At 36.6% G+C, this 12,184-nt stretch overlaps 1 protein-coding gene across 1 annotated transcript; it reads left to right on the forward strand.

Annotated features, from left to right (window-relative positions):
- The first annotated feature begins 1,103 nt into the window (after positions 1 to 1,103).
- On the forward strand, positions 1,104 to 2,164 carry LOC121746055 (stem-specific protein TSJT1-like). Its single transcript, XM_042139985.1, has 4 exons — positions 1,104 to 1,294; positions 1,393 to 1,633; positions 1,786 to 1,906; positions 1,992 to 2,164. The coding sequence occupies exons 1-4, from the start codon at positions 1,104 to 1,106 to the stop codon at positions 2,162 to 2,164; spliced, it is 726 nt and encodes a 241-aa protein (XP_041995919.1).
- Positions 2,165 to 12,184: the final 10,020 nt, after the last annotated feature.

A 12,184-nucleotide genomic window follows, 5' to 3' on the forward strand; every position in this document is an offset into this window, starting at 1 on the left:
GATTGTTGGTTTCTGGGATTACAAGATAACAAAACCGGGCGTAATACAACCCAAAAGAAAGAAAAGGAGAAACTGAACTAAAGAAATTACAACGTATAATCGGAACTACTAAACCAGTGTGATTAGCCGAGTCGAGGAGGCCTCTTCCCGCAAGACGAGATACGCCCCGGTAGTGCTCTTCGGTTTGGCGTGTCGTCCCCAAAGGTAAAACGGCTACGTCTCTATTGATGCAGCACCGCAATCAGCAGAGCTCCGGCGAACTGGATGGAGGAGAGGGCAGAGCTTCGACAGAAAAACTATGCAGGGAGAGGGAGAGAGCTTATGATGCAGAATGCTTTTTGAATTGTGTAGTGATGCATGGAATGGCTGGCCTATTTATAGGCTCAGTCCACTGCAGGGGGTCAACAGCCATGATGGCTGTCATCATGGCAATTCGTAACCGACGTCGGTTACAGACGTGTGGCAGGAGTGTGCCATCCGTGTGTGGAGCGTGTGGATTTCTCACGTGGCACCCGTGACTGTGCCTCGCTTGACGACGTGTCAAGCCACTTGGATTGGTCCAAAAAGAATAGTTTGGGCCAAGCACCAAGCCCAAAGACCAATTGCCAAGATCCAAGTCCAAGTCCAAGTCCAAGTCCAAGATCGGGATCGGGCTCGGGCCCGGGCCCGCGAGCACGGGCTCGGGCGGGCGGCGGCGCGCGCGTGTGCGCGCGTGTGGGCTCTTTCACCCATCTTGGTCCACTATAATTATTAAGTAACATAAAGTCACTTAATTTATACACATTAAAGATGTGTTAATCCTCCAATGTGGGATAATTAACACTTAGTTAATTATTCCCTAAGCTCCAACTCTAAGCTTTAATTAAAAGCTAATTATGCCCAACTTTAATCCACTATTTCTCACTCACCGGAAATCGGATTTGAGAAAGTGAATATACTACATTTACCTACGTAAAATGTAGAACGACGCTATGTCATTTAATTTCACAAAATTAAATGTCTCGTCACATTTATTATTTGGTCAAAATCCATTGACCGGGCATATTTAATCCATGATTTTTACACATCATCTTGATCTTGATTCAGTGTTTGTCTGTCTTAGAATGTTGGCAGTTTTTGAGAAATCAGTTTCCAAGCCAGCCAAAGAGCTGAGCCTTCCAGTTGGTGGGGGGAACAGATCGGAAGAAATCATAGAAGTCTTCCGGTCATGGAGATCCGACGGCACCTTTTACCACCTCTCCAGCGGCAACTTCCTCGCTTTGTCCCATCAAGGTGAAAATCCAGCAATTCCAAGGTAACACACTCCATCACACTTATATACTACTTACACTTCTTTCTTTACATTGACGTGAGATATTTGTTTCTTTTTTTTTTATTTGGCTACTCGATCAGGTCTGTTGTAGTGATAGATGATATCTTCTGCATATTCTCGGGGGCATTGCACAACACTTGTGAGATGAGACGACACTACGGGCTGTCAAGGCAGGCCACGGAAGCCATGATCATAGTCGAGGCCTACAAAGTTCTACGTGATCGTGCACCCTACCCTCCCGACCAAGTCGTCAAGGACCTCCAAGGAAAATTTGCTTTCATACTCTTCGACTCCAAAGCCCCAACCCTTTTTCTAGCAAGGGTGCTTCCATCTTCACCCTCATCCTATCTCTCGAGTAAAATTTTAGTAGTCCGGACATATTGTCCAACCGATCATAATTGCAGAAAAGTCTGGACCACTGAAATTTTATTCCTAACATAACATGTAACTGTCTATTTAAATTTGCTGTCTAGGATCGTGATGGCGGCGTCCAACTATACTGGGGAACAGCCGGAGACGGCTCTCTGGTGTGCAGCGACGATCCAAATGTCATATCCGCGGCTTGTGACAAACACTACACACCCTTTCCTCCCGGTGAGTTTGAAACTAGAAGTGTTGGTTTTTTTCTTTATTTAGAGAGCAATGTTATGTTAATGTGTGTGTTAGCTATTAATTGCAGGGTGCATATTCATAAATAGGAGAGGTCTGATGAGTTTTGATCACCCTCTGAATAAGGTGAGAGGGTTTATGAAAGAGGATGATGGCAGAGTAATATTCAAAGTGGATCCATACACTAGAATTCCCACCATCCCTCGCACCGGCAGCGCCGTCAATTTGGCCAACGCCGTCTAGTTCAACCACCAACTTGAATACTTGATTTGCTCTGTCTTTTCCAAAAATAATTAAGTGGCAATCAACTTTATCTTTTGTGCTAAAACTCTTACAACTTTAGTGGATGAGATTGGAAATTTGTGTATTACTTCAAATATAATCCAACTCTGTCCAAGTGAATTTTTCTAATAGCACTAAAAATTGGCTAAGAATGACACCCACCCTTATAAATTGGCTAAATTGCTTCACCTAACCAAATTAATAGTACTTTTACTTTTGAAAGGGAAAATGTTGGATTATTTCTATGATCTGTATAATAGTTATTGATAATTAATTAATTATACTCATTGCGACCGACAGCCAGAAACTTTTATCCGTCTAATAATGTAGCTTGACTAATAACGTAGCATTTTAGTCTAATAATGTAGCTTATTACAACCATTCAATCTAAGGATCCAAGAACAGTGAGTTGTATTGTTTTTTTATATTAAAGAGGTGTGAGGACCCTAATACACTCATATATATATATATATATAGGGTTGTGATCAATTGAGATTTTTTAGCCTAATTGAGAATTGAGATGCATTATTAGCCACTCATTTTTATTAAATGAGTGGTCCAGAATTTACCACATGGAAAATATTTTTACATTAATTAATTGTGAAAGGGCAGAATGGTAATTTCATCATACATTTTATTTAATAAATATTTTTTTATTTTTTTAAAAAAAATTAAATTTTTTTTTCAATTTTTTATTATTTTATTATTTTTATTTTTTTTGTCAACTACATATACAATTCATGTCAACTACACATATAATGTCAACTACATATACAATTCATGTCAACTGCACATATATAATGTCAACTACATATATGATTCATATCACCTATACACATATAATGTCAACTATAAGCTGTTGACATTTGATGTGCAGGCTATTGACATTTGATTTGCAGGGCTATTGACATTTGATGTGCAGGCTACACATCGTAGTTGACATCGCGTGAAAATTAAAAAAATTAAAAAAAAATTTAAAAATTTTTTTAAAATTTTTTTAAAAAAATAAAAAAATAAATTTTTTTTTAGTTGTTGACATTTTAATACGAGTTGTTGACATTTGATATTCTGACTATTGAAATGAAATGACGATAATACCCTTAGTTGATATAATCTACTTGTAGTTGACATTTCAAAATGAGTGGCTGAAAATGCATCTCAATTCTCAATTAAGCTAAAAAATCTCAACCTAACAAGACCCTATATATATATATATATATATATATATAGGCATGCACATAATAACAACGAAAGGAAGCTTCTAGGTTTTGCATGTGACTGTGGATTTTTTCTCCCTTTTGATTGTCGTTGTAGTTGTGTGGAAGATGTTCAGGTGAAAGCACGATTGTTGAGTAGATGTTTTTTTTCTTTTCATCGTCGGTGATCTACCACTCGTTTTGAATGAATGTGAAGGGGATGACATATATTATGAGAGCCGATTGGTAGCTTGTTGTTGTTGGATAATTTTTCTCAGAAGTTTGCTCTATTGTACACCTATAATACTGCAAACGATTCATTTTTTGTTTCTGTGGTGTAGATATTGCTTGCATTTTATAAACTTAGATTAATATAGAGCAAAATGAAGATTATACTCCCTTCGTTCCTTTATAGTTGAGTCAGTTTTCCATTTCAGGAAGTTCCCTCATGCTGAGTCATTTCCATATATAGTAATATTTTTTCTCTTTCTTACTTTACTCTCTTTATTTTATTCACTTTTTACTTTTTTCCCTCTCTTATTTTTTTTATCTATTTATTTAACACACTCAACATTCATTTCTTAAACTCTGTGCCGAAAAGTTTCACTTCAACTATGAGGGAACGGATGAAGTACTAGTTTATATTAAAGGCTACTAAATACATTAAGTTAAATATCAAAATGACCTATTTCTGTTTAATAGAGTTAATTAGGTTAAAAAAATAATACTCTCTCCGTCTTCAAAGAGTATGAACTTTGTATTCGGCACAGGTTTTAATGAATTATTGGTAAAGTAAGAGAGAGATAGAGAAAGTTTTTAAGTATTGTTAGTGGAGAATAAGTCTGATCTCATTAGAGAGAATATATTTTCAAAATTGGAATGTTCATACTCTTTGGAGACGGACGAAAAAAGGAAATATTGCATATTCTTTAGGGACGGAGGGAGTAGTTACTATCTTCTTCACGCTTGTGACGCCTCCTTCTTCAAGTTTTGTAACTCTTCCATCATTTTCTAAATCCTTTTTCTGCAATTTTCGGTAACTGCTCTATCTTCTTCAGCGTAGTACAGATGTGTTGCCCAATCTTTAGTATCTCTTCAATGTGAAGCCTTTGCCGGATATTCGCCATCAAATTTCGAGCAGTTTGTTCCATGGCTGTAATAGCGTGCAATGGAAAGGAATGAAGAGGTAACAGTTAGACATATATCTTCGAATCTCTAATATGTGTGTGTTAGAGGGAGATATAGATAGTACGTGTGAAAAAGTTCTTGAGTTTGACATGAAGGGTGACATTTTTGCTTTTGCCCAAGAGATCATCAATCGCCCATTTCTAGATCTACTGCAATCGCCTCTTGGCTATGGCTACCGTGCAATCGTCTCTTAGTTCTTCTCTCCATTCCCTCTTTGGAGAAAATCGGGTTTCTGGGGCAGTTTACATTAAAGATTACGTAAATGTACCCATTTTGTTATCTATTCCACATATGGGAAAAACGCCAATGAAATTGGCGTGTCTTTAAGTAAAAACGCCAATGTTAATGGCGTGTTTATAAGTAAAGACGCCAACGTACGTGGCGTTTTATAAGTGTGTCGTATTTTGGGCGTATTCTCTCCAATTGCAAATACGTTTAAAAATACCAACTTGGTTGACGTGTTTAGTAGCAAAAAACGCCAACCTGAGTGGCGTGTTTACTTGTTTTTGCAAAAAACGCCAACCTGAGTGGCGTGATTACCTAGTCACGAAAAACGCCAACCTGAGTGGCGTGTTTTCACAGGCTGATATACCAGCCGTGCCTCCCCCAAATCGCGAAAATCTCACAATACACACACTTCGCGATTTCTCCAAGCTGCGCGCCTTCTCTCCGCGAAATCGCCCCCCTCTCGGTGATTTCGGCCTACATTCATCAATCGGTACTATTCTTCCCCAAATTCATCTATTTTCTTCGGTTAGTATGCTTACCTTTTACATTATTAGAGTAAGTGGTGGATAGTTAGCTAGGGTTTGTAATGGGTTGTGAATTGAATAGAAATATTATGCATTTTGGATTGGTTGAATGACATTATTGTTGATTATTATGTTGGATTGTTTGGGTTTAAGTGAATTTGTGTATAAATTTGATTATAAACCTAAACCCTAGGGTTGTTATAGCTAAAAAATTGGGCAAATTGTTTTGGTTTATGTGGGTTTTGGTTGATGTATGTTGATTAGTTTGAATTGTTAAATTTGTTTATATTGTTAGGTTTGTCAAATTGAAATTGGACAAATTGAAATTTTTAGGTTAGGCAAAATTGAAATTGGGCAAATTGAAATTGTTAGGTTGGACGAATTGTTAATTTAAATTGTTAATTTTGTGTAGGTGAATTGGATTATGATTTTGAATGTGCAATGTTGTGTAGGTGAATTATATGATGTTGGTGTTCAATTTTGTGATATTGGATTAAATTGTATCTAATTATTGAAATGGTTTATGGTTGGTTATTGTTGAATTTGGATTATGAATGTTGTGTAGGTAAATTATGGCCAGATTTTTCACGACGCATTCTGAACAAAAACGCCAGTCCCGTTGGCGTGTTTTAAGAATTAGGTAACACGCTAATGAAGATGGCGTGTTTTATTAAAAACGCCAATGTAATTGGCGTGTCTAAGTTGGAAGAAATTTTGGCCAGATTTTTCACGACGCATTCTGAACAAAAACGCCAGTCCCGTTGGCGTGTCTATTAAAACACGCCACTCCCATTGGCGTGTTTTAAATAAAGGTACTGCAAAGCCTCGGCGTTGACGTTTCGAAGTAAACGACGTCTGATCTTAAACTTGCGCTTCTTGGTAGCAATACCAATTTTTCAAACAAGTATTTTGACCATGATACCTTTGTGATTCTGCAAAACATTCTTTCTAACATGTACCAAGCAAAATCTGTGATGGCCCACATTGGGTTCTTCTTTCCATATGGGAGAATTCATTGCATCTATGATTCCCACATGTCTATCAGATATGACACATATTTCATGTGTTTGCTACATGAAGTCTAATGCGTTCCATAAACCAATTCCAACTTTCTTTGGTTTCCTCATCAACAATGGCATATGCAACAGGCAAACATTTCTTATTAGCATCAAATCCAACGGCAATAAGAATTTTACCTCGACATCGTCCACGTAGATGAGTCCCATCAACCGTTAAAACTGGTTTGCATAGTTGAAAAGCCTCCACAGCTGGTCCAAAAGCCCAGAATACGTACTTGAATACCTTGTTCATACCATTGCTTAATATGTCATCGTGCAACCATTCCACAATTGTGCCAGGATTTTGTCTTTGCAATTCATTCAAATAAACTGGTAACACTTTGAACGACCACTCCCATCCACCGTATACAAGCTCAATCGCTGTCCTCCGAGCATACCATGCTTTCTTGTAACTAACTTTGACATGAAATCTATTTTCAATATCCGTCACAATTGCTTTTACCTTGTAGCAAGGATCGTTTTCTATCTGATGTCGAACACTCAACGCTATCATACCCGACGAAAGATTAGCGTGCCCATTATAGTTACGATCCCCCATGCGAGTATGAGCAGTGCTAAACACTCTAATTTGTCAGTGTTCATCATGCTTTCTCAGTGTTGCTCGGCACTCCCACAAACATTTCGGTAATGAGGTATCCTTCGGATTTCCTTGTGGCCACTTACAAACTGCATGCCATCTCTTACCTTTACTTTCAGCAACTGTATATTGTCGGATTTTTTCCAAATGCCAATGAGTCACAGCTGCCTTCAATTCCAACTTCGTTCTAAATTTAGTATGCAAACCGACATTGCTAGGATCTTTTTCACTCCAATAATGCACACTGGGATCATCACGTTCAAAGTTTTTGTGATCAAAACTATCATATGGACCTGGTAAGGTGTGAAAATAGTTGATTCCACACTGTCGGAACTGTGGAACTACTCTTCCTCCAACTGCCCTTCCACCAACTGATGTTTCTCCAACTGTTGTTTCTCCAAGTGGAATGGATGGTCTTGAAGCAACAAATTGTTCATCATCCGACGGATCATCATCTGAGTCTGTACTAACCTGGTCGGAATCTTCAGAATAATAAGGTGATTGTGGATCAAGAAAGTCGGCTTTATCAGGACCTATTACGTCCTCAACCGCATCACAATTGTCACTTTCCCCTAAATGCACGCCTCCAGCTTCAAAATCTTGTGTTGCAGCAAAATATGGTTCTTGAGCTCTTGTAGACGTACCAACATCAAAATCTTGTGTTGCAGCAAAATATGGTTTTTGGGCTCTCGTAGACGTACCAACATCATAACTTATGACATGATGACTATGATGTTCAGTAATTGCCGAATACTCAACATATAATTCAATTAGACCTCCAATAACCATACTCTCACTAAACATTAGTTGCATGCATACTTCGTATAGTAGAACACCTACAAACGTGACTCCGGCTCCAAAGCATATTGTACGTTTCCATATTATTTGAATGTTGTTTTCAGATATGATTATCCCCATCCTTTCACAAATTTTTTCCACAAGCTCATCGTACGAAATTGTTTCATCCAACATAATGAATCCTTTAGCAAAAGGAGGATCATACGAAATAACTGCTCCGGGAATTATCTTTCCACCCCAATATAAATTGACACACCACGTCATACTATCTACAATAATGTAAAACACAAATAAATATGTATTATTTTTACATTCATCATTATGTAGAGTGAGCCAAATATGCTAAATAATAATTCTACACAATAATAATTCAGCACAATAATAATTCTACACAATAATAATTCTGCACAATATTTCAACTCAATTCACAACCAATTACAAACCCTAGCTAACTATCCAACAATTACTCAAATAATGTAAAAGATAAGCATACTAACCGAAAATAATATACAAATTTGGGGGAAAATAGCATCGATAGATGGATGGAGGGCGAATTCGCGTGGAACAGTCTACCTTGGATAAGAGTGTGTGGGCTTAGTTTTTCGCGATTTGAGGGAGGAGAAGGGGATATATCAGATCTGTATAAAGCCGCCAATTGCAGTGGCGTTTTCTTTGAAACACGCCGACCACGTTGGCGTATTTTATCAAAACGACATTCTACCCGGCGTTTTTACTTGAATAAACACGCCAACGAAAAAGGCGTTTTATATTATACACGCCAATGCGAATGGCGTTTTATACTCAATACTGTATTTATAAAAAATACGACTAAAATACGTTGCAATTAAAACACGCCAACGTAGTTGGCGTTTTAAATTAAAACCCGCCATTGTTGTTGGTGTTTTTACTTATAAAAACGCCAATGCGGTTGGCGTTTTTCCCATATATGGAACAGATAACAAAACGGGTACATTTCCGTTATTTCTGAGGCCAACTGGCCTAGAAATGCGTTTTTCCCCCCTCTTTGCTCTTACACTTAGAGCAAATCGGGTTTATAGGGTACTTTACGTTTAAAATAACGTAAATGTACCCATTTTGTTATCTCTTCCATATATGGGAAAAACGCCACCCACATTGGCGTTTTTATTAGTGAAGACGCCACGCACATTGGCGTTTTACAATTTAGAACCGTATGTCGTCGTATTTTATGTATGTATAGGTAAGTTAAAAAACGCCGACGGGGTTGGCGTTTTAGCTTTTAATTTGGCAATTTAAAAAAATACGGTATCATTGAAACCCTCCAATACGGAGGGCGTGTGATGCATTGGCGTAAAAGACGCCAATGCGGAGGGCGTGTTTAATGAAGCAGAAACGCCTATGATATTGGCGTGTTTAATGAAGCAAAAACACCAATAATGTTGGCATGTTTAATGAAATGAAGCAGAAACGCCTATAATATTGGCGTGTTTATACTTGACGTGATTTCTGTGATTTCTTTAGCAAAATTAGGATTCTTGTGCAAAAGGGGCAAATGGGATTTGAGCTCCCGTGGGAAAGGCGGCTGCTTTGCGGAGAAGGAGATGGAGAAGAACCTTCTTGATTTAGCGGCGACATTTTCCGACAAGAAGAGAGCGGGCTCCGGTGAGGTTTTGGGCGGGAAGGGGACTTTGCCGCAGAAAACGGAGGCGCTGTTGTAGGCTAAGAGGCAGAGAGAGAGAAGAGACACCAAAGCGTAGAAAGATTTCTTGGCTCTCTGCAAGTGGGAAAGAAGCTCAGACAAGAAAGTATCAGTGGTTTTCTCAATTGTCATTTCTGAACAAGATATAGTTGCGGCTGCTATTATGAGCTCAAGAAGTAGAGAGAGAGGGAGTGGTTTTGAGGTGCAGAAGAATTCAAAGTGTGGTTGTTTGGTTTTTGGTGGTGATGAAGCTTTTTGGGAAGTGAAACACGCCAATAACATAGGCGTTTCTGCTTCATTAAACACGCCCTCCACATTGGCGGGTTTCAATAATACCGTATTTTTTTAAATTGCCAAATTAAAAGCTAAAACGCCAACCCCGTCGGCGTTTTTACCTTACCTATACATACATAAAATACGACGACATACGTTGTTCTAAATTGTAAAACGCCAATGTGGGTGGCGTCTTCACTAATAAAAACGCCAATGTGGATGGCGTGTTTCCCATATATGGAAGAGATAACAAAATAGGTACATTTACGTTATTTTAAACGTAAAGTACCCTATAAACCCGATTTTCTCCCGACACTTAGGCACTATTTGGTAGCTATGTTACAGCTAGATAAGATGACTTATCCGAGTTTAGTTGTGTGTTTGGTAGCTATGTGCATGACCCGTGTTTTGTATCCGTCCCAGACAAAGTCCACTTAAAAGCCTATGTTTCAAGCAACAATGTAATTACTCATTTGCCTAAGTTACATATCTAGTTTAACTAGTTAGTTTTAGGAAAATACAATTTTACCCATCGATTTTATATAGCCTTATATATACATACACTATATTTTATACACGTACATACTTTAATTATATTTCAATATAACAAATAATAATTAATATAATCAATACTTATGTGCAATAATATAATAAAACAAGAACTAGACTATATAATTATTCATATAATGAATGTACGATGAGAAATGCTAAGTTATGGTATGCTTAGGTATTTTTAATATACATTAATAAAAATAAAAGTAACAAATACAGTTATGATCATGTTTATTTAATTTATCATTTTTATTATTTTTATATAATAAGAAATGGTATGCTTAGATATTTTTCATATAAATAAAATTATATAATAAAAAATAAAATTAATAAATTGAAGTTATGATCATATTTATTATGTAAGCCATTTTTAGCATTTTATAATAAAAATTGGTATGCTTGGGTATTTTTCATCGTCAACAAATTGTCAAAACCACCCAAAATCAAGGCAACATGAGGATAGTTTTAATCATTAAGTTAAATTAATGAGGATAGTTTTGACAATACTAATTTTTATATTTAGTTATAACTTATTGTACCAAACATCTAAATAGGATAACTCACAATTATCCTTAGCTACCAAACACTCAATCAAGATAAATTAACTAATCAAAACTATGATAACTATCATTAATTGTATCATGTCTAGTCGAAACATAACATAGCTACCAAACGACGCCTTAGGGAGGTGTGGATCGGTACGGTACACCCCACCAATCATACCATACCGCAAATTGCGGTATGCGAAAATGACATACATATATCTTACCGAATGTTTCAGTATAGATATATTTTCGATACCATTATTGTATCGTTACTACGGTTTGCCGCACTTTTACGGTATAGTGCATTTTTATGGTATATCATATTTTTACGGTATATCAAATAAGATACAATATACCGTTATATCGGTGTTCGTACCGCATTTTTTAAAATCATTGTTAATTAGTTTTATGTTTTCTTTATTAAATATTTTAATATATAATTGAAATATATGAATATATATGATCGGTATATACCTCACTTTCGGTATATAATGTATGTTCGGTATAAATTGATAATGGTATGATACCACATAGTCGGTATATGCATATGTGAGGTATACCGCGGTATACGAAAATCTATACCTTTACTGTACTGAAATTTGTCGGTAAGGTATCATAACGTATCACAAATTCGGTATTTGTTCGGTACGGTTAATACGGTATTTCGGTATATTTACAAAAAGTAAAAGAGCCTACAAATGAGAATTAAAAGTGTAATGATGACAACCACAACTATTCCCAAGTATTTTGATTTGCTTCCTGCACATTGAAGGACAAAACACAATGTAAGATTTAGAAAAAAAAATCATGAAATAAGTGAAATAACATAAACGATTCATAGAGATTAAAATACATTAATAAGCATCATTGTTGCTTATTGTCCACATTTATATGACACAATTATTATAAAGCTGAGTAATATCAGATAAATCCAAATAATCAAGATTGAGATTTTGACCTTCATCAAGATCAGTCAGAGTCACATTAGTAAGATTAGCATCATGTTGAAACCCAGTTGAAACAATGAGACCAAGATGAGCAAAATCAATATCAAAATTATCAATATTGAGATTTTGACATTGATCAAGATCAATTTGTGTCACAATAATACAATTAGCCTCATGTTGAACACTTGAAACAATTAGACAAAGAGAAGTAAAATCAATATCACAGTCAAAATCATCAATATTGATATTTTGACCTTGATCAAGATCAGTCTGTGTCACCGTAGTAAGAATAGCTTCAGTGGGAAATTGTTGAAAACCCGTTGGATCACTACGACCACGAAGTGTAAAGGATATTGATTTTTATCTTGATCAAGATTATGTAGAAGACCAATTGAA

Source organism: Salvia splendens, chromosome 8, assembly GCF_004379255.2.
Source record: "Salvia splendens isolate huo1 chromosome 8, SspV2, whole genome shotgun sequence".
Taxonomy (NCBI): Eukaryota; Viridiplantae; Streptophyta; class Magnoliopsida; order Lamiales; family Lamiaceae; genus Salvia; species Salvia splendens.